Source organism: Bemisia tabaci, chromosome 1, assembly GCF_918797505.1.
Source record: "Bemisia tabaci chromosome 1, PGI_BMITA_v3".
Taxonomy (NCBI): Eukaryota; Metazoa; Arthropoda; class Insecta; order Hemiptera; family Aleyrodidae; genus Bemisia; species Bemisia tabaci.
In genome coordinates, this window is record NC_092793.1 from 29,083,755 (window position 1) to 29,110,066 (window position 26,312).

At 40.4% G+C, this 26,312-nt stretch overlaps 1 protein-coding gene across 1 annotated transcript in view; it reads right to left on the reverse strand.

Moving 5' to 3' along the window:
* Pka-C3 (Protein kinase, cAMP-dependent, catalytic subunit 3) overlaps positions 1-26,312 on the reverse strand; it is a 103,291-nt gene that overhangs the window by 1,709 nt on the left and 75,270 nt on the right. The window contains exons 2-7 of the mRNA XM_019057317.2: positions 11,809-11,977; positions 11,267-11,376; positions 10,579-10,732; positions 9,123-9,214; positions 4,226-4,407; positions 1,867-1,944 (exon numbers count right to left, since the gene is read on the reverse strand). Coding sequence (XP_018912862.1) covers positions 1,867-1,944; positions 4,226-4,407; positions 9,123-9,214; positions 10,579-10,732; positions 11,267-11,376; positions 11,809-11,977 — 785 coding nt within the window. The remainder of the gene's footprint in view (positions 1-1,866; positions 1,945-4,225; positions 4,408-9,122; positions 9,215-10,578; positions 10,733-11,266; positions 11,377-11,808; positions 11,978-26,312) is intronic.

Sequence of the window (26,312 nt, forward strand, 5' to 3'; positions counted from 1 at the left end):
AAAAAAAAAAAAAAAAAAAAAACTTCAAACGAAAAAAGGCAACAAAATCTCTTAGGGTCGTTTGTAAGATCTCTTGTCAACCCCTGGTCACCAAACCAGTGGTCAGACTCTGACCATCAGTCAATCTTCTTAATCAGCCTAACCACTGGTTAGCGAGAAAGAACAAAGGCTGGCCGGGACTTGACCTGAAGAAAACAGGGAGTCATACACACCCATACCTCTGGTAAGCACCTGACTTATTTCCTGAGAGTGTAGTAATTTCTAGTTTTGTCGTCTTTCGGTGATACAATGAGATAGCACCTTTAATTATAGTCGAGTTTTAAGAGAAACCAAACACTCAATATTTGACGTAGAGCGGCGCGGCGCAGAGAGCAATGATGACAAGGACTTGAGATAAAAAGGAGAAGCCCTCGGCACGACGGTTGGCATGTAACACATGTTAGCGCCTACAAGACTGCGTGAATACTTCACGCATTGCGTCAAACATACGGCGGTCAGCAACGGTCGGCGTGAAACGTATGGCGCCTACAAGACTGTAAGAATACTTCACGCATTGCGCCAAACACAGCACAGTGCAGGCAGCGCGGCAAGGCAGAAGAAGTTAAAATTATTAACCCACATTAATGTTTCTTCTTTCACAATTTTTTTGTTCATTTCTTGTAAATGGAAGGCATTGTCCACGTACAGATAGGTTTGCGGAACTTAATTTTTGCGCAAAGTTCCTTGAACTTTTGTTTATAGTGTCGACAGAGCTTTCGCAAAAATGTGTCCAACACACGAGTAAACGCTTCTTATGCACCCCTTCCCCTCCGGCACGTTGACTTGATGGTTTTTATTGATGTCTCAAAACGAATGAGAAGGGGGCGGCAAGATACAGGCGGCCCATGGGCGGCAAGTAGGTAAATCCGGCCCTGCGTTGGAAACGCACCGTGCAGGTTGCAACGTTACAAATCCCATGTCACGTCACTTTCATCTACAAAGGACTTGATTATCGTTTTTTGGAAAAACTCTCTCCTGATTTTTCTTCGCTACTTTAGCAATACGTATTTTCCGAGAAAGCGCGCAAAAATTTCAATCAGTGTTCTCTGGAATCAGGAAAAAAAATATGAATGAAAATCAAGCCCAGCGATCGATATCCGAGGTTTTCTGTAGTTTTGGCATCGTGATAATTATTCATATTATTGATACTAACACTTTTATTAGGCTAATATTGTATACTAATACTGATACTCACGATGCATCACTGATCACACCTAGGAAGATAAATACTTACCTACTCAACACAATGCTCAGCTCCTTAAACAGGGATCTCTATTGTGTTGCCCGGCGAATGTTATGTGGCCTACTCCAACAATTGAAGGCGAAATAGCTGAGTGCGCAACTGACCCTTATGCCCCTGACCATCATGTCTATTGAAGGACTTGGTGGACAACTGGGATACGAGTAAGGGCAGTTTTTGACATTTCAAGGAAAACGTGTTTACGTTTCAATATTTCATGAAGCCTTGTAGCAGAAAGAAAGTTCATATCCACTTTTTTAATGCTTAAGGTGATTTGACGGACTCCAGTTTTTGTGTCAGGGAGACGTGCGATATATCGCTCGTTGCTCTGATACAAAAAATGGCGTCCGTCGAATTACCTTAAAACTGAATTTCAATAGTAAATTTATCACAGAATATATTTTTTTAAGACTCGTTTCAATTGAAATCATTAATATTTCAATCCTTTTAAAAACCACCCTTATCTCACTTGTTTTCCTTAAACCCCTCAATCATGTTGTCTTCCAAGTTTCTGTTAGAAAAAGTCACTGCAAAATCTGAAAAAATTGCGCGCATTTTGTTTGTTTTGAAACCATTTTGAAACTTACCTTCAATCTTCTACAATAGACATCGTGCCAGTCCACCCCTTTAAACCACCGGTGCCTCTTAATATCTTCAGCTCCATTCTAGAACAAAATTTCGTCATCGTAACAAAATCGAGAGAAAAATTAATCGAGTTTATTACAGGGCATTAAAGACAAGGACTAACATCTTGGGAACTGTCGTTTTCGGGGCGAGGACAAAGCACATGGTATTAGAGGTGACAAAGGGACGAAAACATCGAGAAATTGGACAGGACATTAAGTTCGAAGGAGTTCCCAGGCTCAAATATCTGGGCAATATGTTCTGGCCCTGGTGAAAATTGGCAGTAGAATGTGTGTTCCAAAATACTATAGACCTAAAGCCGGCTGTAAGATTTCCAATAGCTTCTGTAGCCGGCTGTACAATTTCTTATAGCCTTTTATAGCCGATGGCGATTAAGCAACAGCCAGACGATAAAGTTTATGCTAAACGTTACTAAATACGGATACTAGGACTTAGTTAGTTTTTGGACTACCGCTCCCTTTTTGTGCCGTAGTATCTTGATTAATTTTGCGGGGAAAGCTCCGTACTTTTGACGGATGCCTGCCATTCTTAATTTAGAGCGCCTTCAATTTCTTATGATACTGTGTAATACCTCTGGTGTGAAATAGTTGCTTCAGACGCCGTAGCACGCTGCGGCGCGGCGGGCGGGCAGAGAGCACGAAACACGCATTGGCGCCTACAAACCTAACAGGGATACTTCACGCATTGCGCAATGCGTGAAGTATCCCTGTTAGGTTTGTAGGCACCAGTGGGTCGCCGCTCCGCTTTGTGTTGAGCTCTAATATTTAATCTCGCGGAGTCAGCGTTTTTCAACTCATGATTTTGAAGTGTTTGCACACTCTGTATGGATTATTCTCATTTTAATTGATGAAAAAAAAAGTATGTTTTAAAGGAAAATATAATGCGTGTTTTGTAAATATGAAGGTAGTTCCGTATCAAACTTAATGATTTCCAAAGCACACGAATTTCTACACAATTTCTTATAGCCTTTTACAGCCAATGGCGATAAAGTGTGAAGCCCGGCGATAGGAACTATAGCCCGACTGTATACTTTTTTATAGCTTCGTATAGCTCGGCTATATGATTTGCTCCGCTTTTTACAGCCAGCTACATGATTTTCAGTAGCCTTCTTTAGTCGATTATAAGAACTCCTATGGTATTTTGAAACGCAGTTCCTATCGCCAATTTTTACCAGGGGGATAATGAAGACAAATATAATTCCTGCAATCAAATCGAGAGAATAATAGCTCATTGGATTATTAGAAATCCTAATTAAGTACCAATTTCCGGACAAAAATTCTCGTTGAGTCCTTTTTGAAACGGTATTTCTGTTGATTCAAAGAGACGTTCTGTCACTTTAAAATATTTCCGGTTGACTGCACCAGATGCTCTGCCGGGAATTATGAACTGCAAAATATTTCTCAATGTAAGGTCAGGATACGAACTGGCAATGAAGCTGACACCACAAGTCTTGGACTGATTAAAAGCAAGCTTTTATTATGAAGAACTAAGGTACCTGCACCGAACCGAAGATTATGCTCCTTTGCCACAGATCATCCAAAATTGACGAAACACTCCTATCTATTCGCCACGTTTCAGTCATGGTGGAAAGTTTGAAAGAAAATGCCGATTTTGCAAAATCCAACTCTCATTTGTCCAATGAGAGTCGAAAATAAAACTGAGAAAGGAGAAGAAAAATAAGAAAAGAAAAAGCCGAAGATGAAGAGACGAGGGTGGGGGAAAGAAAAGCGAATGAAGCAGAAGATCAAAAGAGGAAGAAGAAGAACAAAAGAGAAAGAGGAATAGGTACTGGAAGCTCACTGAATTAATAGCTATTCAACGGACCGGAAAAGGTTACTTTTACGCCATATCAGTTCGCCTTCATTTTATAGTGTAGGCAACATAAGTTCCCACGTGATCGAACAGTGGTATCATTTACCGTATAACATTAATACGGTCCCATCACTCCCATCGGGTGACTTAGTCGTGGACACGATCATTTTTGTTCAAATTGCGTAATCTTATAAAAATGCTTTAATGGTATGCTTTTACGTCGCTTGAGGATTGTTCCGAATATGGTTTACCATAAACGGCCAGTAACGTAACTGTTCTCCTCACGCGGTTTTCTATTGTACTGATTTTCTTGATTCCAGTCCGAGAAGAAAATAAATGAGATAGGCGAAGAAGAAGAAGAAGAAAAGAGGAAAAAGGAGAACAAAAGAGAATTGGTGGTGATGATAAACTTGGCTTGTAAACTTGGGGTGCCTAAAAACTGAAAACGTGGAAGGGAAAATATGAAAATCCTCGATATCAAGATCTTACCTTCATGTTTCCAAGGCGCTTGGTTCGGTCCTGAACTAGAAGTTTCTTAATAATATCTTTGGCCACAGGGTCCAGGTGTCTGGGCCATTCGATTTTACCCTCGAGAATTTTTTTGTAAATTCCGAAAGGGTTGTCATCGAAAAAAGGAGGATAACCGGCCAGCATTTCGTAGATGAGCACACCTGGAATAGAGGAGTAAATTCAACTTTTACTTTACGTTTAGTACTACTTACTTACTTTTTAAAGTTCTAGACGTGATTTTGGGTGTGATAGAAATGTTTTCATATCCAACTTCTGAATTAAGTTCGGATCGAACTTTGATGAATATTTTTGCTTAATTTGCAAAATTAAGCTTTGAGTGTGATTATCATTCATTTCTCAGCCGACTATACGTGTTCCTCTGGGTCGGGTTTGTTTACATTGGTCCAACTTTGGAGCTCCATGATAGCCTAAAACTGATGAACCAATCAGAGAGCGGCACAGAGATGGCAATACACTCCCAAATACAGGTACTCTAGGTATAACTAAACACTAATCAGTCAACGATGGGGTGGTCAACAGGTAATAAAAAGATAGATCAGTATTGCTGGCATGTAATTATTGCCTAGGGAAATGTTGGGTTTCCGAGGATAAAATTTTCCAGTTTGGGAAACTTTCGTGGAGTATGATGAAAAGAAAAGTAAGTGGAAACTCGGAGTAATCACGTAAAAAGAAATCCGGCGAGCAACATGTTCGGATGGTATCAAATTTCTCCCCTGCGCCTCCTCAGATCAAATATGTCACTTATAACACGCCTTAAACAAACGGGCTTGACATCCACTGGGTGCCTCTTATCCAGACCGGCCAAAAATAGAGTAGACGCTAAGACAGAAAGCGACTAACGTTGCTCGGGCCGCTAAAGTTGCCTTCATTTCATTTTTATTTCAGAAAAATGTTATCAAATTTTTATCTATTCGCGACCGTCCACTGGAAAAGGGCCCTGCGGCTGATTGTTAAAATTGATAAACAAAGCAATAGACATAGGGAGTATGGAGCGATCCTATTGGTTGAAATGGATGGCTCCTATAGACTAAAGGAGAAAATGTTGAACTAACTACATTGGAAAAAAACACATTGGATCTAGAGTCCAAACTCTAAACATCGACAAGAAAAAGGACTCTTGATTCAATCAGATTTAAGCTTAAATCAAAAGGAAATCCGCTCAAATTAAGAGGCTTGGTTCTTGATTTAAGCTTAAATCTGATTGAATCAAGAGTATTTTTTCTTGTCGATGTTTAGAGTTTGGACTCTAGATCCAATGAGCGATGACTATGATTTGAGCGGATTTCCTTTTGATTTAAGCTTAAATCTGATTGAATCAAGAGTCCTTTTTCTTGTCAATGTTTTCAAGAGTCTGGACTCTAGATCCAATGTGTTTTTTTCCCAGTGTATAGGGTCTCTCTTGGGTCGCCGTTAGTTAGTCTATTTCCTACCTCCTTTGTCCATTGCAACCACCCACTTCCACCAATAGGATTCCTCCATATCTCTTTTATCCTCTTTGTCTATAGTTTTGTCTATCAATTTCAATAATCAGCCTGCAGGTGTAGCCAAAATACTGGTATCAGATACGTTATCGTAAGGGTACCATATTTGAGGGGCTTAAATGGCAAGTGGGATAAATGCAGATTTTGAACAAATTGAGATATTGATGATTTCAACTAAACTGGTCCTACACAATTTTCTGTGATTAATTCCTTGCTAAAATCCAATTGTCAAGGACCAAAAAGTAAGTTTGAACTTTCTTTCCGCTGTGAGGCTACAGGTAATTTTTAATCTTAAAACACGCATTTCTTGAAACAGCAAAAACTGAACTTATACCCCTTGTCCTCCAAGCCCCTCAATTAATTCGTATTTTATACAGCGTTAAAGACTTATATCTAGGTGTGGCGTGGTTAATACCAACTACACTGGAAAAAAAACATTGGATCAAGAGTCCAGACTCTTGAAAACATTGACAAGAAAAAATACTCTTGATTCAATCGAATTTTTGCCTAAATCAAGAGCCAAGCCTCTTAATTTGAGCGGATTTCCTTTTGATTTAAGCAAAAATCTGATCGAATCAAGAGTATTTTTTCTTGTCAATGTTTTCAAGAGTCTAGACTCTAGATCCAATGTGTTTTTTCTTCCAGTGTGCACCATGACACGCTGCGGCGCGGCGGGCGGCCGACCAGCGTAGCGCAAAACGCGCACTGGCGCCTACAAACCTAAGTGGATACTTCACGCATTGCGCAATGCGTGAAGTATCCCTGTTAGGTTTGTAGGCGCCAGTGCGCGTTTTGCGCAATGCGCGAAGTATCCCTGTTAGATTTGTAGGCGCCAGGGCGCGTTTTGCGCCGGCATGCAAGCCGCCGTTCCGCTCTGTGTTTGGTTTTAATATTTAAACTCCAATGTGTTTTTTCTCCAGTGTACATTTCTTCGTTTGGGAAACAACAGTGCTTGGATCCTCAAAGCTGTCGTGCAGTTATACCTTATTTCATGAATTTATTCTCGACTCTTTACCCCTTTATTGCCTGTTTATATTAAATTTATCAATCTACTATAAAGGAGGATTTTCAAGGAAATTGGCAACGATGATTGATTAGCCATAGCCTATTAAACTTATTTGTTTGCCCCGAGAATTTCTCGACTATTTATTTCTCATTTTAAAGTTCAACTCAAAGTTTCTCAACAAGATAGTGAGCGTATAGATGTAGCAGTTACTCTCGTCCTGATCAAGAGTATTTTTTCTTGTCAATGTTTTCAAGAGTCTGAACTCTAGACCCAATATGTTTTTATTCCAGTGTAGTCTACATATATTTGAAGGTTGGTGCCCAGCACGTACAAAACACGTGTTACTAATACTTGCTTGTAGTGCCTGCAGTGTTTCCCGCTGCTGTATTTTTTCCCTCAGAAATCATAAGTTGACCATACTTATTTCTATTTCGATGATTTTTAAATAGTCTGCAGACTTTATATGAGAGAGAGAATTGTTAGCTCGGTATTAAACATAGTTTAAATGAAAACCTCGACATGACAGAGCCCGGGGCTCGGAAAATTTCATGTCATTCAGGAGGATGTTTGTGCAACCTAGGGTCACGATACGTTACTCTGATATTTGCGAAGGTGGGTAAAAATAATTCATTGATAAGGTCAATCACTAAGACTGTCACATCTCTGGCCCTTCTATCCTGAATAATCACTCACTTATGTATGAACCCGAACCTCTTACAGAGGCCTGCACATTTCGTCGCCTACCTGACATAAGGGCGTAATTGCACTATGCTATGAACCCTGTCTTCCATACGTTTCAATGCTTTTCCGGGCTCATCTCAATGTATAGTTACGCCCTTATGTCAGCCAAGCGACGATTTGGAGCATCCACACACCCCACACTCTCGCTTGCTGTGGTTTTGAAATTGTGGGTCCTTGAGTAGGTAATACCTATTTTACATGGTATTAATTTAATATCCCGAAAAAAGGACACTTTATCGGTTATTTAATAACCAATTTAATACGTATTAGAATTGGTATACTTTTTACATACACAGAGGCAATGTTTTCTGGGGTGCGATTGCAACTGAGTGACATTAGGAAATCTGATCATGAGGTCTCCACGGAAGTCTTTTTTCCCCCACTTTTTTCGGTGCCTATTGGTCATATTATTACAGCCAGTGAACGGTCAATATTGACAGGGGTGCATTCAAAAAAATGCGCAATGATTGAACGTTCGAGTTGAAAATGGCGCCCTATTTGTCCACGAACTACTGCTCGTTTTGCGCGTGGCTTTGTGAACACAAATAGTCAGCGCGGATCGGCCCTTGAACAGGTGTTTGGCGCGTGATTTTGCAGTGAATGTGGCATCGCGCTCACATAATTTATTACTCTGGGAGCTTGAAAAATGATCCCTGGGATGAGACTAGGCCGAACGCCAGAAACTGGATACACTTCCATCGAAATAATTATTGACACGTGTGATCTTCGTCAGGTGTACTGGCGTGTAACAATCATCATAATAAATACAAAGATCAGCGAGAATTTCCCGGAAAAGTTCTTCATGTCGCAAGGAAATGTGTGATTTTCCACACGGGAAGAAATGTTAGGATTCTTGAGAGGCGATTAGGTGTAAATTATTGACGTTCAGTTTTAACTTCCGATATTTTGGATATCATTTGCGAATAAAAATAATCACACGGAGAGGTAAGAATTTGTTGAAAAAATTAATTTAAGAAGGTGAAAAACGACTAGGACGGTGTCTAGCAGAGTCCTGGATTTTTGTTCTCTTATTGTGGGGGGGGGGGGGGGTGGAGGGGGAGCAAGGACCCATTTCTCATTCTTGGGAGTCTACTGGTCGTGAATGGCTATATACAATCACAACTTTTCTAGAGGAGTCTACCAGCCATTTGGGGTAACTCATCCGTCTAACCACGCCTATTAGCAGAACCTTATCCCACCTTCTCCCACCTTACCCTCCCTTATCCCACCTTATACCACCTTAACCATCAGCACCGGTTTTTGAGGATGGTTCTACTTACGTTTGCGGTTTAGTTTTAACTATATGAACTTGGAAATCAAAAATGAAATAATCACAACTGAAACCAAAAATGACTAATATAAAGGTTTGGTTTGGATGTTGTTAAGTTTCTTATTCAGTTGCTTGGAGCGATTTCTCATATTTCTTGCGATTCTCGTGGGTCGTTTCACATACGCTGCTAAAATCTATGTAAAATTTAGAGTGTATTTTGACTTCGATTTCATCCAAACATATGAGACATACCTGTACTATGGCCCGGGTAAAATCATTGAAAACGAATCTAAAACGAGTTAGAAATGAGACATGAAAATATCAAGTTTGGGGTTTTCTGAAGAAATCTGAGCTTACCTAAAGCCCACCAGTCAACAGCCTTGTTGTGACCCTTGGATTGAATTATCTCTGGTGCCAGGTATTCCGGTGTCCCACACAGTGTCCAAGTTCTGTAAAAACAAATACAGGTCAAATTATAAAATTTCAAGTTAGATAAAGGTGATCGAATTGCGACTCGCAAGATATGGACCGCTCACCTTCTTATTCGTTTGAAAATAATTTGGATAAATAGACTACAAATGTACAATATCTAAATTTTGAATTATTATGCTAATTTTGAATTGCCTGAAAATCCCTTTTTCTTTTGAGGCCGCGCATCAATTCAGTCACCGTTTAATTTTAATGGACTTCATTACCATGATTTTTGCCACGAATTTTGAAAGAAATTCGGTACAAATATACACAGCTACGTATGTCCGCTAGAAATTCAAAATTCTTCCATTACTAGGGGTCTATGCCCCCTGGTCGCTACGTCTCTGAGGACGCTTTGCGCCATTTGTCTAAAACAACGTGGGGCATGAACTGACATGGCATGAACATGAAACTGGTAATGGTCGGCAAAAAGCGAAAAAACCAGGAAGAGAAATTGAGGGTGGAGAAATAACTCTGAATGAGAAAGTTTAACGGATTGAGAAGGCTTAGAATGAGCGGGGAAGGGAGGGGTAGTGTTATGGGAGGAGTAGCGGACACCCCTAGCGTTAGATTCCGTTATGCGAAATTTTTATAATTTTATATAGAGAAGATTTGCTCTAGCATTCATCCTACGATTTTCATCGTGAACGTAGACCACGATTTACATGACGAAAATGATTGAAAGTAACTACTAACGAAGATACTACGTTTTTCGATGCAATTCAAAATCCCTACTCATAAGAAAAACTTGAGTCAAACGCATACCTAACGTTTTGCAAACGGTATGTTGCACGTTTGTTTACACTTTGGAATTTTGAACTGCATAAAATGGGAAACGGGGAAACACGACGATTGAGGATCCACGGTGGCTTACGCGCAATGCGTGAAGTATCCATGCAGTCTTGCAGGCACTAACAGCGCCGGCCGTGCGCACCGTGGGTTACGCGCAATGCGTGAAGTATTCATGCAGTCTTGCAGGCGCTGACATGTTTTTCTGGCCGACGCGCGGTGTTTAGCGCGATCACTAACACTTGCGCATCGTTTTTCAACTTGTAATTTTCAATTTTTTTGCAGAGATACAATCTGAAATACTCTGAATGGACTATTTGTCATTTACTCTGATAAAAAATTAAAGAACTCCTCAAAATACTTCTAATTCTCTCCTCTTTATTAGCAACTGGTAGTGATCGGCAAAAAGCGAAAAAATCAGGAGGGGGAATCGGGGGTGGAGAAATACCTCAGCAAGAGAAAGGGTAACGGATTAAGTAGGCGCAGAATAAGCACTAAAAATAGTGGAAAATTGTATCAAGAGTTTTATAATATTATGTGCTGAACGCATTACCTGTCGTTTAACTTTTTAGCGAACCCAAAATCCGTAATTTTCAAGTGTCCGTCTTTGTCGATGAGCAAATTTTCAGGCTTCAAATCTCGATAGACTATTGACTGAGAATGTAAATACTCTAGGGCTATCACAATTTCTGTCGTATAAAAATTACCTGTGAACATAAAAGTTAACAACAATTTAGATGCAGGTAAAACTTGTATGGACAGTGGGGCTCACCTAGAAGTTTTGTTACGTCCAGAGGAACGACGCGATATGACGTCATGTGATTATTTCAGATTCCCAGTAAGTTAAAAAAAAGAGACAGCAAACCGGGCTTTGAATTAATGACGTTCAGTTCTCAACGTCAAAAACAGTTTTCAACAAATGTTTCAACAGTTGCCCGCAGTAAAAAAAAAAAAAAAAAAAAAAAAAAAAAAAAAAAAAAAAAAAAAAAAAAAAAACACTAAACAATTAAATACTAAAACAGCAGTAAAGCTGAAAAAAATTCATAAGACGAGTTTCCTTATTTTGTAATTTGTTAGGTTTCATGACAATTTTCCAAGCTAACCACCAATATTGAAGAGATAAATGCCATTAACTTTATGCATAAATGATCAAAGTAAATGACATACGCAGGATCTGAAAAGCTGTATTGTTGAAATAAGAGAATAATTCGGTAAAAAGCACTGCAACAAAGATTTCTTACTTGCACTAGTTGAGAATCTACCGGCATTCCTAAGGTAAGAAAATAGTTCGCCACCACATACGTATTCAAATAGCATAAATAGGTGGCATGAATCGTGATAGTACCATTTTCTGTGAAAACAAAACAAAAGAGAAAAGACATATCAGGTTATTAAGTAACGCTGTTCTTGATCTTAAAGAAAAAAAGAAAATAGCACTGTAACAGATCTCCTCGAAATTATACTTATCATTTAGGTGAATACAATATAAGACATGCATTGTTCAAAAAATTCAACTCGAATTTAACAGGATTTTTTAGTTTATCCAAGTATTTTTAGAGGATTGCTGTTTTTCACGAGTTTAAATGGTGAGCATTATGTGTGAAATAAGTAGTTTATATTTTATTCAGAAGGTGCATTAATACTCAAATGTTTATTACCAATGAACTCTGGTAAACTTAAACTCTCATAAACTTTGGTTCCTGCCGTGCATCAGAATTCACGGTTGGATAGTAATTAAATTTATGAAAAAAAGGCGAGGGAGTACATAAAATGGTCTACTTACAAATTGACTATAAAAGGGTGTCTTATTTCGGCTAAGATATTTTTTTCGTTTTTTACATGGTCTACTTGTTTCAGTCGAATCACATCGGCTATTGCTAATATTTTCATAGCAGCGAACTTATCCGTTGCCTTCTCCCGACAGAGACAAACCCTTCCAAATGTGCCGGTGCCTGCAACAGAGAAAATTTGAAAAATGTGTCATGAAAAGACAATGCACGAATTTTCATCTTTTAAATGCGACACATTCCTTACGAATCTTTGTTCATAAATATTTTGCACGTATATCATCCTTTAAAAAAGGTTTTAATATCGTTAGGTTGACTTGTCAACTTCAAGAACAATCAATATGAATTGTGCAAAGTCATACGTGAATTCAAATTGATAATCAGTGTCGAATTCATAATTTATACCCCCCCCCCCCCTCCCTGAATGAAGCGCATCTGTAATGAGAGATGTATCATTTTTGAAAGGAAACTTGGCAATATACCAATGTTTATGTTCAAACAGAGCATTTTTCCTTAGCACGGCAAAACTGCACCTACCCTCCAATGGATTGTCATTTAGCACAAAAATCAACATATTCTCCGTTTCAGATCCATTGAAAATATACGATATTATCCCTAAAATTTGACAAATTTGTCGCTGTTTGCATGCGTTCATGTTTAGCCATTCAATTAGAGTCAAACCGCGCGCTCTTCCGCAGCGTCTTGACAAAGCTTCGATTAATGATGTTTGCCTCTTCAATATTGCCCAATTTTCGTTCGTCTCTACTGTTGCACAGGAAATATTTCATTGAAATTTAGGGGGCGAAATTTTGCAATTTAGCCTGTCCTTACCTAGAATAGAATGCGGTAGTGAGGTTTGCTAAAAATGAACTCGTGTAAATTCGAAAAACTATTTCTTTTCGCGCGTCAAAATATAGCAAGTCTAGGTCATCACGCTTTAATTGGGTTTGTTATGGTATTTTCGAGGAGATGAGGTCAAAAAATTGATTAATGTCTTGTCAAATATTTTGCCCTTGAAAACCTGCACAAGAAAACTTACTCATATGCGGTCTCTCGAATTATCAAGAAGAATAATGCAAGATGCATATAGACGTGCAAATTTATTGCAGAACTAGGGGACTATACTACCTACCCTCTGACCACTTCGCGGCCCACCCCCCCCCCCTCGCCCTCCAAAGGCGCCGCGCCTCTGGTATTATTCTTCTGATGTTCTTTTTTGGAGTACGATGCAGAACTTGTTGCTCGGTTGAAAGCTTTGTTTTATCCAGACTCATGGGCGGTGATAGCTTTGAAGAACAGCTGATCATCAACATTTATTCGGCAGCCTCACTCGAACGTGATTGAGGCGAATTTTATTTAGAGGTTTGACACTACTTTTGTGCCCGAACCTCCAAGCTGCCATTCTATTTGAGTTCGGAACTTCCAATTCGGTGATTAACGAATCGCAAAGTTGGTGCGTGATTGTGGTACCACCTAGCGAGGTGGTTCTAAAAAAGGTTCGACCTATCGAAAAACAACGGATCTGATTGGTAGAATCTGGTATAACGACTTTGGCCACTGGTGTTAGTGATTGATGAGACAAACCGGGACAGAACTTCCCAAAGAGGTTTGGAATTTTAAGTAAAATTCGCTTTTGGGCGCACCGAAACGCAAAGCAAATGCAAAAAAGCAATACCAATAAGACAGACGGAGCTGCGACGCAACATGAAAATACAGCAAGGGAAAGAACGCTCGTTGATGTCGGCGCAGAGATACAACTATTCGTGCTTGATGGATATCCGTGTTGCACCTACAAAATTGAAGGCGCGATGGCTTGAAATCGCAATGCTACACTCTTATGCTGCCGATGAGGTGTAGCTTAGATTCGGGAGAAAAGTGAAAAAACGAGGCCCGATTACGTTCCTCTATCTTTGGAAGTGTTGCTCACGTAGCCTGTGAAACACCAATTCAAATAAGGCAATCGGAGCCAACGCAATATAAAGAAAGATCGAGGGAAAGGACGTGCGCTGATGTCGGCGCAGAGATACAACTATTCGTGCTTGATGGATGTCCGTGTTGCATCTGCAAAATTGAAGGCGCGATGACGTGAGGCGCGCGTAAATTCGCAACGTTCTGCTCTATGCTGCATATGAGGTGTCGTTTATTTGGCATAAAAGTTTTAAAAAAGGTCCAATTGCGTCTCTCGTATCTACCGCTGTGTCTCTCACGCAGTCTTTAGTATCACAGTGAGAATAGTTTTCACGAATTTCGAGTAAAATTCTGTAGTTTAATTTCGGAAATGGATCCGTGCAAGAGATTATAATTACTTGCGACCGCAAGAAATACAAATTGAAAATAAGAAATGATGATTTTGATGGACTTTATGGCAGGTAAATCTCTATTCTGCAAATTACAAAATCAGCTTTATTTCCCCTTTGGCTCAGTGCCTTTTTTACGGTGGCAAATCATTGTAACTCGTTTGAGATATCTACTCTGAATTTTACTAGAAATTCGTATTTAAGGTCTCCCTAAATCTCTCTTAATCGCACCGTTAACAATACGGAACTCCTCTAAGGGAGAGAACTGTTTAAGGAAGCTACTATGAATACAACCCTCAAAACTGGCAACTACGCATCTCAGAGCAGTCTCTCTTAAGCTACGTTCTCAAAGGCAGTGCGCGACAAGAAGTTTGCTGTGTGAAATGGTGCTTGTGCGGTTTAACATGCCTACGGGCTGATTTTTGAAATTTACAGACAGAGCTATAGACAAAGAAGACATGATGAGTATGTAGCTATCCTATTGGTTGAAATGGTTGGTTTCTATAGACTAAGGGATAAAATGATGGACTACCCACAAGGTCTCTCATGGGTTGCCGTCGTTGGTCTGTCACCTACCTCTTTTGTCCCCTACAACCGCCTGCTTCTACCAATAGGATTCCTCCATATCCCTTTCGGTCTCCTTTGTCTATAGCTTTGTTTATCAATTTTAACGACCAGCCATCAACCCGCGCGCAGGTGACTTGGCGTCGAGCGCTGCCTGTGGGACCGTCGCTCAACCATGAAACTTGGGACGAATCAACGCTAGAGTATAAGCGAGCGCGTGAGGGAAAACTATAAATAAAATCTCCAAGTTCTTCTTGAAGTTTGGTTTTGGTTCCAATTTTCGAGCGCGTACCTAATTTATTTTATGCAGCGGCGTGTCGGATAAAGAAACCGTTGAGCGCCCCTTGACTCACCCAACACATGCAAAAGAAATCTACCCCCTACCCCTCCTGTAAGTACTCGAAAGACAGTAGTGATTTTTAGAAGTTGGTAAAACTGTATTTCTTCCATTTGAATGTATATAAAACAATCAATTTTTGGCGAGGCAGCTTTTTTAAATTTGTATGCATCAAAAAGTCAATTCGAACTTTCTTTCCGCCACACGGATCCACGTAATTTCGCAACCTTAAACACTTTTTCCTCGAAATAGCAAAAACTGCACTTATGCGCCTCATTCTTCAAGCCCCTCAATTGCGGTCTTTCTGTCATTCTTTTAATGGGAAACGAATCAAAATCAGTCCTTGGAGTATTCTTCCAATAACACTTGATTCATTTAATTATTCTTTGGCCATGAACTATTTAAATATATTTATGTTTAAAATTAAAAATTCCTCATACAGATACAAAAAATCACGGAGGTTTTCGAGGGACGACGTTGGTGAATAATAGTTTGCCACTGTACCTAAAAAGCACTGATACAATGTTCGGAAATCGCAGTTTGGGTAAATCAACTTTAGTTTGACAGAGGAGAACCAATTTATGTGAATTTTAAAGCGAGAGGAGAGATTGTAAGTTACCTCTCCAGAGTAAGTAAGGACTGAAGAGAGAAAGTCTCAATTCAAGGGTAGAAATCGTTCAGACACCAATACCAATAGGTCGATTTTTGAAACGTATAGACAAAGCTATAGACAAAGAAGACAAAAGGTATATGGAGGGATCCTGTTGGTGGAAGTGGGTGGTTGCAATAGACTAATGCGGTAGGTAGTAGACTAACTAACGGCAACCGACGAGAGGCCCCATAGTTAGTCCATCATTTTCTCCCTTAGTCTATAGAAACCACCCGTTTCAAGCACTGAGATCGCCCCAAATCCCCTATGTCTTCTTTGTCTATCGCTTTGTCTATCAATTTTAGGCTTGCTGGCAAAGTGCAGATCACGTGAGAGTAATGCAAGTTGCGGATTGGACTCAAGACAGGTGCTCGTTCGTGCTGCCGTGCGCTTGCCGTGGTATGTCACTCAACGCCGGCCGGTCGTCGCGCCGGGCGTCGCATAGTAGGACGAGTCGATGGTAGTTCAGTCTCACGTGGAAATTTTGAAATTCGTAAGTAACCTAAAAGTTTAAAAATGGCTCCATTGACTTCGCTGTCAAATTTCCTTCAAGAGGCACTCCATGAAATTTAAAATGTAACGTGGAACACATTAAAATTCGCGATTTAAGTAAAATATTTAATGTCCGCTCTCCTCGAAAGGCTCGCTCCAATGTGCGCCGGTCGGATGGTTCATCCGCAAGACTGCCCCTTTCTGCCCTTCCTCGCCGTGTTCAACGGCAACGTATCGTGTTCATTCAACAAATCGGTGTTGTCAATTGGAGATCACGCAAAAATTCAGTTTTTACGGACACTTAAGTAAATGTCAACAAGAGAATAGAAGAAACTGCTTCAAACGTGACGTCGCCGATTGGATTGTATATAAAAACAAATATTGATTATATCGAATGGGCCGGTGGCAAGGAATTTTTTCAGGGTTGTAGTATAGTTTTCCTCACGTAAAACTTCGTGTAGAAACCAAAAAGTCTATTAAAAAGTACAAGAAATCATTCATGAGGAGAGAAATAGCTGATCATAATCTGAATCTTTTTTGATGTGCCTTTCGTGGTTTTCGTACAATAATATCCGTTAAAAAAATGTTTTTTCGGCTTATTTCTCTTGAATATGAATTTGCCGACAGGACGATCGCAAAGTGATAAGCAGAAAAGCATCTCGCAGTGAATATAAAGTACGAGGTAAAGTTACCGCCCACGCCAAATGTCCTGGTTAGACGTTTGGCGAATGAATCCTACGTTCTTCCTCGAGCTATCGTGACACCTGAGAGCGATACCACTATTCGGCCACGTAGAGGCTCGGGTTGCCTACACTGAAAACTGAAGGCAAACTGAAAGTGATTCGTAACCTAAAAAACCTACCGAATGTAAAGCCCTCACTAATTTTTTCGAAAAGGAATGTGAAGAATAATCGTCGAATCTATGAAGTTTTTGCATATTTCCTCTTTTGCGAAACTTGACTTTTGGCGCGTGTGTCCTTCTTCAATTCGTTCAATAAATGCACCAAATCTACCTCCCCAAATTGAGACAACACCTAGCCTTGCGCTCTTCGCGTCGCCCTTCTAACGTAAAGGCGTGACTCAATTTTCACTTGGGCCCTATTTTACATATAATGTCATGCCTTCTGCGGCTCATACGGGAATCGAGATACGCCCTTACATCACACAGTGGATCGGGTCAATATGAGAGGTCGGACAAAATTTGGAAACTTTAAAGGCTTATAACTCCGTTTATACAAAACTTTGAGCTTCTAAAAGTGGCTCTGTTGGTTTCCTCATGAAACTCTCTTTTACAAGCACCTCTTATTGAATTTTAAAATGTGACAGAATAAAACTTCAAAATTTGCAGTTATAGATAAAAATGTCATGCCCGACCTCTCTAATTGACTCGATCCACTGTGCGTCAGAGGTAGAACTATTTCTGACACGTTAAAATTAAAGATTCCTCGTCCGGTTTTGTACCGATGACATAACGTCCAGTGGCGTGGCGCGAATGATCGATTATCGATTTTTACCCATTTAAACCTATGATAAAGAATCGATTATTGAGGTGTTCGCTGCGAACACTCTGATAATCGATTCTTTTTCATAGGTATAAATGGCATAACAATCGATATATCGCAAAGCACGCCACGCCACTGATTACGTCATTTCGATCGATCAAGATGGAAACCACGCCAGTTGAGCTCTGAGCAGGTTCTAGGGACAGATGCATCGACTCCGTATTTTCCGACGAAGAAGGCATTTTTTTACCTCTTGGTGGATTCGTCGGCTGTGCCAGTTTAGCTAACTGGTCCAGTTCCGATGAGAAACAATTAATTTTCCTCGGTGCAACAGAGTAGTATCGAAATAGCGGACCGAAGCGCAGCTGGCAATCTGGACGAAAGCTTCGTTTTGTCACTCCTCTCGAGTAAGGACATAGCCGCGTTGTAAACACGAACCGTGTCAACTGTATGACTGCAAGCTTTGTAGAGCTCAAGTTAAAATGGAGGTATGCTCTTACGTTAGAGGCACCTCATTTGTCTCGCCTGCGATTCGCGCATTGTCGCGGGCGTTTCACGGTGTTTCTGTGCTGTTTTTGGCGGGCTCTGCTCCGGTGGTCATCAGTGGCGTCGCGTGCTTTGCGATATATCGATTGATCTGCCATTTAGACCTATGAAAATAATCGATAAACGGAGCGTTCGTAACGAACAATAGACAAATCGATTCGTTACCACAGCTTCAAATGGGGGAATATAAAAAATCGATCATTCGTGCCTCGCTACTGGTGGTCATGGGAGACGCAGTTTCCTCCCCCGTTTGATGGGGGTGGGATGAAAAAATTCGATGGAGACACAGCCTTTTTCACCTAAAAACCAACCCCTATGACAATTTGGAAACGAGCCAGGGAACGTCATCGTATGCAAAATCATCGTATCGTATCGTGCATCGTATCGTCGTCGAAGGCAGAAGTGCAAAAAATAAACATCTGTAAAAATCACATTCACATGGCGGCAAAGGTTTAATAGATCAAAACCTTGTCATCGATCGAGGAAACTAGCACACCGTAAGGTTCCATTTCAAAGAAAACAATAAAAACCCTTAACCTTCCGATCCGAGCTCGCGAGGGCGGAGCAAAGCGATACACAGCGAGTGGATGAAGCACCGATTTATCACTTGACGCTTCCTATCCAAATTGCCGTATTGTCCGCGAAAATCCGCATATTGCACGCTAGTTAGATCGGAGCATTCGTCCGGTTCCTCATCCTTCGGCAATGTTGGGTTTGTCTGCTCGCCAGCCCCGCCCCGCGATATCAAACGACCCTTGTCGCCTCCAATCCCCTCCCCCTCCCCCTGGCGTCTCGGGATAATGCAATAGTGAATTAACGACAACAAGGTCACCTGTTTTTTGGCACCGACTAAGTGCGAGCGAACCGATCTTGGTTTTTTTGCGGTGCTTCACACACGCGAGCATGCAGGACTAGGTTCTAGGCCCCCTCGGGACAAGCGGAAGGGGGAGAGGGGGTGCTCCAAGTTGCAAAGTTTATCGATCTTCCGGCTTGAAATTCGCCTACACATTTTATATCTCTCTAGAGAGCTATAGCGTGGTTTGTAAAAACAATGCTTTTTAAAGTGTCGTACTAAGAAAAATTAGTTACGTTTCAACGAGGCTTTGTTGTGAAGGATGTGGCTTGTAAGGCTGTTGGCTTTGCGCCTTCATTTTCACTTGATACTTTACGCCTTTCCTCGCAGTTAGTTTAGTTGCCTAGCCGACCTGAACTTGACTCGAGACTTTGAATTTTAGGGGTTCGCACTGATGCTCATCTCGGTCAGCTGCATGCTTATTTGAGAGTAAGCGTGCTGTTGCTTCGAAACGTCCTAGTTGTGCTTTCAAATTACTATAGTCTGATATACCCATTTGCTTTCTTCTTGTATTTAGCTTTAGGGCTAACAGAAGTCTGTTGCACCCTTCCTACCCCCCACCCCAAGGACTTACGCAACCCATCTCTCAAAAATGGAAGGGATTTTGCGAAATAAATGCGTGACACTTATATATTCTATATAAATGTATTTCAATCGATTTTCCTGTAAAAGCAGTTCAAAATTGCTCTTGGAACGTCTTAATTTTCAAAATTTATCCCTCCGAAATTCTATTGGATCTGGAGAGCCCTCAAAGTCCTCTATGATGGGATGTCCTTCTGTGCCACCAGTCCTCAGTCCCTCATACAGGGAGACATTTTCCCAACACCCTTCTACACTGACGTGATATCGAAGACAGCAGTAAGTGTCAAATTTTTTCCTTCAAAATTCGTATAAATTCTTTTAGATAAAATCACTGAAATTGCTGATACAGCAAAATTCATCTTATTTTCATGAAAACGAAACAAGAGAAAGCCGTAAGTGCGCAAAAAATGACGTAGTTTTAGGCAATACAGCAGTAGGTGACAATATTCCTCCAGAGAGCCAATGGAAACAGTGCTTTCAAGTGAAGTGCCACCCTCTTCTGCGAATTTCTAACTTGGAAGTGTGTTTGTTTTTTATCCAAAACACAACCACGGAAGCATGCAGAAGATAGCACTTACGGCTGTTTTGCCGAACAATAACCTGGCATGAATATGATAAATACCCTTTATACATAATGGAAATATAATCAGTCGATTTTGAATCATCCAAAAAATTTCTAGGAGTCTCTCGGACGATTAGTGGCAATTTGACAAAGAACGGAGGCTTCTTTCGATTAAATTTTCCGGTCAGAGGCTTCTGAGCCCGTTTCCTCAAAACTTCACTTTTGCACTTACTGCTCTCTTTGCTATCACGGCAGCAGTGCAGCACAGTCATGCGGCATAGTGCAGAAAAGTTAATTTTACGATTCTCCACGTCGGTTTGCGGGTTAAGGCACTAAAGATGGATAGTATGGATCCGGTTCTTTGATGTTAATTCGGGAGCAGTGACGCACAGTGGATCGAGCGATAGGAGAGATCGGACAAAATTTGGAAACTTCCAACGCTTATATCTCCGTTTATACAAAACTTTGAGGTTCTCAATGTGGTTCCATTGGTTTACTCGTGAAATTTTCTTCCATCAGCACCCTTTGAAATTTGAAATGTGACGAAAAAAACATTGAAGTTTGCAATTTTAGTAAAAAATCTCATGTCCGACCTAACTCATTGATCCGATCTACTGTGTGGCGTGGCAGGCTTTGCGATACATCCCGCCCGGCAAAATTACGTTGTGGCAACGTTGCCAAAACGTTGCAATTTCGCCATTTACGTATTCGGGCAACATTGTGGTAACGTTGCCACAACGTGTAATTTTGTCAGCTTGCATGAACGTAATTGGCAATGTGTCTGCAATGTGTTTTAGCAACATAATGGGAATGTTGCAAAAATACGGTGAAAAAATTTCGGTGATTTATTTTAGGAGTACTCTGCATTTTTACTCCTAGAATTCAATGTGGACCGCAGAGGAGCGCTTCTTAGGCACCCGAAATTCACTTTAAGTCCGATAGTAGCCGCGCTCCGCCCGGGTTCCCAAGCGGGCTCCCATCGAAGTACTAACTACGCCCGACGTTGCTGAACTTCAGTGATCGCCCGTGTGTCGCTGCCACTCAGCTACAGACGCTCGCGTGATAAAGTTTGGTTATTTAGCATTAATAAACACCCCTAGATCTGGTTCAATGATAGAAAGCAATGATATTCTTGCATTTCTGTGCATAATTCTACAACGAAGGATACTGAACATAATATTAGGAAGATCAAGTTTTTAAAAAAAAGGAGTATGAAAAAAAAATTAAAAAAGAATTGAATAAATATATTCATTTTATATAAATAAAATTATTATTATTTTAATTATTTATTTAATTATATTATAATTATTTATTATTATTATAATTATTTGGTATTTTTATTTTGTATTAAATTATTTTCTAATTATTTATATTTATTTTTTTATTTATTTTTATTTTTTATTTTTAAATTATTTTTTTATTTTTTTAAATTTTATCTTCATTTGTATATTTTTATTGTTAATTTTTTTATTTTTTGAATTATCTATCAATTAATTTTTGTTTATTTTTGTACATACATATACATATTTTTGCGACATTGTATGAGGGCGCATTCCCTTATATTGATTGGAGAAAATCATCTGTTGAGAAACAACAGAAAGGAGAACACCTGAAACAGTGGAAAAGTGTCCCCTCCGATTTGCAGCACAGCATCTGCTTGACCTCATATCTGAGTTCTACGACCAAAATTACACAGGGATTGATACCTCACATGACACTATATGCGCATTTTAAAAAACCGAAATCCCAGAGGCCTTATTATGGCCGCCATTTTGAAATTTAGGCATTTTGGGGGGTGTTCCGGGGTCGGACCGTGGTAAACTTTTGGTATGTTGTTCAGGAGGACCTACTGATGACGTTTACATAGGAAAAGTTTGTTCAGCAATTTGTTCCGGGTCAAATCGTGTTTCTCCCTGACTAATAATGTTTAACAACGTTGTCACAATATATCTAAGAAATATTTATTGAAACGTTTTTTAATAATGTTCCAGAAACATTTCTAAAAACGTTTTGAAAATATTGTCTAAAATATAATGTCAGGCAACATTGCTGAAACATTGCTTAAACGTTGCTGCTTTACCTTTACAAAGCAATATCATCAAAAATGTTGCCTTGCAACGTTGCGGCAACGTACACATTGCTCCCTTGCCGGGCGGGATAGATTGATCTGCCATTTTAACCTATTGAAAAAAAGGATCGATAAGGAGGGTGTTCGCAACGAACACAGCAATGATCGATTCTTTACCTTAGCTTCAAATGGGAATATATCGATAGTCGATCATTTACGCTTCGCCACTCTTCGGGAGCCCCGACTGAAGGATACGTTCTGGACGTCGACTTGAACCAGTGGCGTGGCGTGAATGCTCGATCATCGATACATCCCCATTTGAAGCTATGGTAAAGAATCGACTATGAAGGTGTTCGTAGCGAACACTGTTTATCGATCCTTCTCCATAGGTTTTAATGGCGGATCAATCGATATATCGCATAGCAAGCCAGGCCGCTGCCGGTGAACGCATTTCCAGACGTAACGACGTAACGGGGAGCATATCGGATGGTAACATTAGAGGCGGCGGTTCAGTTGTGGCCCTGCATGTTTGCAAATAAATCCCCGGAACTAACGTTTCAAACCTAATAATGCAATTCAGACGCTGATAATGGCCATCAAAATACTTCGAACTGCACGCACGCACGCGATCGAACTGGCACTCGCCCAAAAGCGACACGACCGCCCGCTGCTGCTTTTCCAGCGTCCCAACACCCAACACCCCCGCAACACACTCCAACGCCTATAGTGGGCTAAGGGTATCCGCGTAATAGACTGATTTGGTGGCTAAGTCAAACCGAAACAAAGAAACATAACCTCATGTACAAATTCTGTGTGGGTAATTGTGTTGATTTATACAATTTAATCATTGACAGGTCATAAATCAATGAAGGACTCATTAAACACCAGAAATGTCGATTGCAAGAAACTCTTGGACGCATTTTACTATCATGACGCGGATGGCGCGAATCAGAGACAGGCACTCTTTGCTGACAATTGAGCCATGACGTAGCTGTCATAAAGCTAAATCAGTTTATAACTGATGACCTCCTGACGGAACATTTAAAAGACCATCTCAGATTCGTGCCAGTGTGTCTAGTTTTTTCCTCCAGGGAAATCCTGATTTTGCCTGATTTTTGACGGCTGATTCCTGGGTTCATAATTTTTCCAAATCCTGATTTTCTGCGGAGAAACATTAAAATTTCTGCAAAAGCGTATGTGAATGCATAAACAAATCCGATCGGATAGCCAAATTCTCTCAAATCCTGATTTTACGACGAATTTTTCCTAAATCCTAATTGACCTCAAATCCTGATAGAATCTGGAGAATCAGGGAGATCCTGATGCTAGACAGCCCGCGAGCTAAGATAACAGCAATTTATTTTGCTTTTAGGAGTGGATGCAGGAAAAGGAACGGTGGCATGTACCCCTCCCCTCAAGCCAAAAAAGAAGGAAGAAAGGAAAGCAAGGGATGCAAGAGATGATCGATGGGATAGAGAATAAAGGTATGAAAGAGTGGAGGGGAAACAAGAGATGATAGAGGAGATGGAGAAGATGCATGGGGATGAAAGAGAAAGAGGGAGTACAAGAGATGATGGATGGGAAAGAGAGGAGAGGGATGAAAGAGAAAGAGGAGGGGAATACGAGAGGCAATAGATGGGAAAGAGAAGAATGGGTTGAAAAGCACAAGAGGCTGAAAGTAGCGAACTTAAAAATTGACTGTGATTACAATGGCTTTTGGCATTTACCAACGGTGTTTTTTTTCGAGGGGGATTCGCTTCCTTGTTATCTAGATTAGATCTAGATACCAATCTAGATTAGATCTAGATACCAATCTAGATTAGATCTAGATACCAATCTAGATTAGATCTAGATTGGATTTAGATTATTGGATATATTAAAGCGCCCTTTCTCAAATTTTTTCGGTTATTTTCCCTGATATTTTACATTTGAGGAACGAAAAGTGTAATCCCTATGAAATGGGTAAAATTCGATTATTTTGAACAATCGAAAATTGCACGAAGCTCAGAGAGCGCTCATGAATTACGTGACGCACTTTTTCGGCATTTTTAATCCACCCCCTCCCCCTTAAAACGTTTCGTAACGCAACCCCAGCCTTAAATAAGCCTTATTTCTTTCGGTGACACAAAAAAATTAAAAATTGAAAATTAAAGAAATCGGAAAGAACGGCTTCTGGAGTAGTAGTAGTAAAATAATTTTATTTTAAAGCGGTGCTTTAGCATCTAAGGCCATTTACACCTGGAGTGACGAGCGAAGGGACTTGGGCGGTCCTCTTGACGCGACTCCCGCAGTTACATTTATCCGGACCCCACTGACAATATGCTTAATCCACGGAGGGGGGGGGGAGGGTGAAGAGAAAGCCCTCGCGGAGGGGGAGCAATGGGGGGCGCCCAAGGGGGGGATATCGCGGCCACCGAACGTGCGGCTCTGCTCTAATGTTTACACACACACCGCAGTTTCCTTGTCATTTGTCCAACAGACCGACATCACACGCGCATCCATCCATGTTGCCAAATTCACTCTTTCCTAATATTATTTTCCCACCTTTTAATACGAGGAACTTGTGAACTTGCCAAGAAAAAAATCAAAACTATACATTGTAAAACACACTAAGATCGGTTTACACCGATCAGTTTGACTGAAATACACTTGGGTTTTTTAATGATCGAGAAGTGTTAATTGATGGACACAAAAAAGTACTTCTTTCTGACAGCACTGAAAAAAAAGTATGGTAACATCTACTGTAAATCTACTTGATTTTTTACACCGTGATACCATTTAGTGAATATAACCAGAATTACGGTAGTATTCACCAGAATTCTGTTGATACTTACCATAGTATAGTAAATACTACCATACAGTCCAGTATTTATTATCATACCGGTTTCACAGTGTCCGAGTTTGGTAAAGTCTAGTATATTTTTTTTCAGTGAGATTGACTTTAGACGTTTTTAATGCGTTCACTGCGGTCTGCGTGAAATTCTGACAAGGAAATTTTGATTTTGGTACCGTATTTCTTACCTTGTGATCCATTCCATACTATAAATCACTCTCAGTGGCTTTTCGTCTGTCAATTCGTCGCTTGACTGACATAGGGGCGTAACTACACATTGAGGTGAACCCGGAAAAGCATTGAATTGTATGAAAGACAGGGTTCATTGCAGAGTGTAGTTACGTCCTTATGTCAGGTAGGCGACGAATTCAGACTTCCAGCTCATTACAATATTCAAAGTCTACTGAGTCAAATAAACTTTGTGTTCTCTCTGGCGTCTTCAACGATGTAATCCGATTTTGGTAGATCTTACCATAGAGGAATTTCTTCTGCCGTCTGAATTTTTCTCGGCATTTTTACAAATTCTTTACACTAGAAGTGGGAAAATTGTGTTACACCAAACACTGATTTTTGTCGAATGGACAAGAATGTTATGATCTATAATCCATAGTGATTTGGAAGATAATAAAAATTGAAAAATTTTAACGCAAGTGGGACCTCTTGGGACTGATTATGAATTGATGCTCGATAAGTCGGAAATTTATCGGGCAGTTACATTTTTGGGGTGAGGAAGTGGGTTAAGGGTGAGTAGGGAGGGTACCGACTTAACCGCTATGCAGACGGAAATAGGTGGATACAACTGCACAGAGACTTATACGAGATATACGAGCCTGGGTTCCCCCTCAAGAGATCTATGCTTGTATGTAGCCGCCTAGTACCAGTCGACTCCTGTGAACGGTACAAATATGAGTCCCTACCCCCTCCCAAACGCCCCCCATTTCCCAACCGCGCTTATGGTGAACTTCAGCACTTTTCAAAATGAAGGGAGCTCAGGGTATATACTTTTGCCGGGTCAAGGAATTGAGTTCCTACGAAACAGATCGTTCAGCATGAAAATTGACAACAAGGTATTCCAGTTTTGTGGGTCTAAATTTAAAGTCTGTTTTCCGCCAGACACACTGCCGTACGAACTGGAGTTCCGTCCTTGGTCGTTCCTCAAATTTTCTCACATTTATACTGAAAAAAAAAAAAAAAAAAGAATCCGGTGTAAAGAAA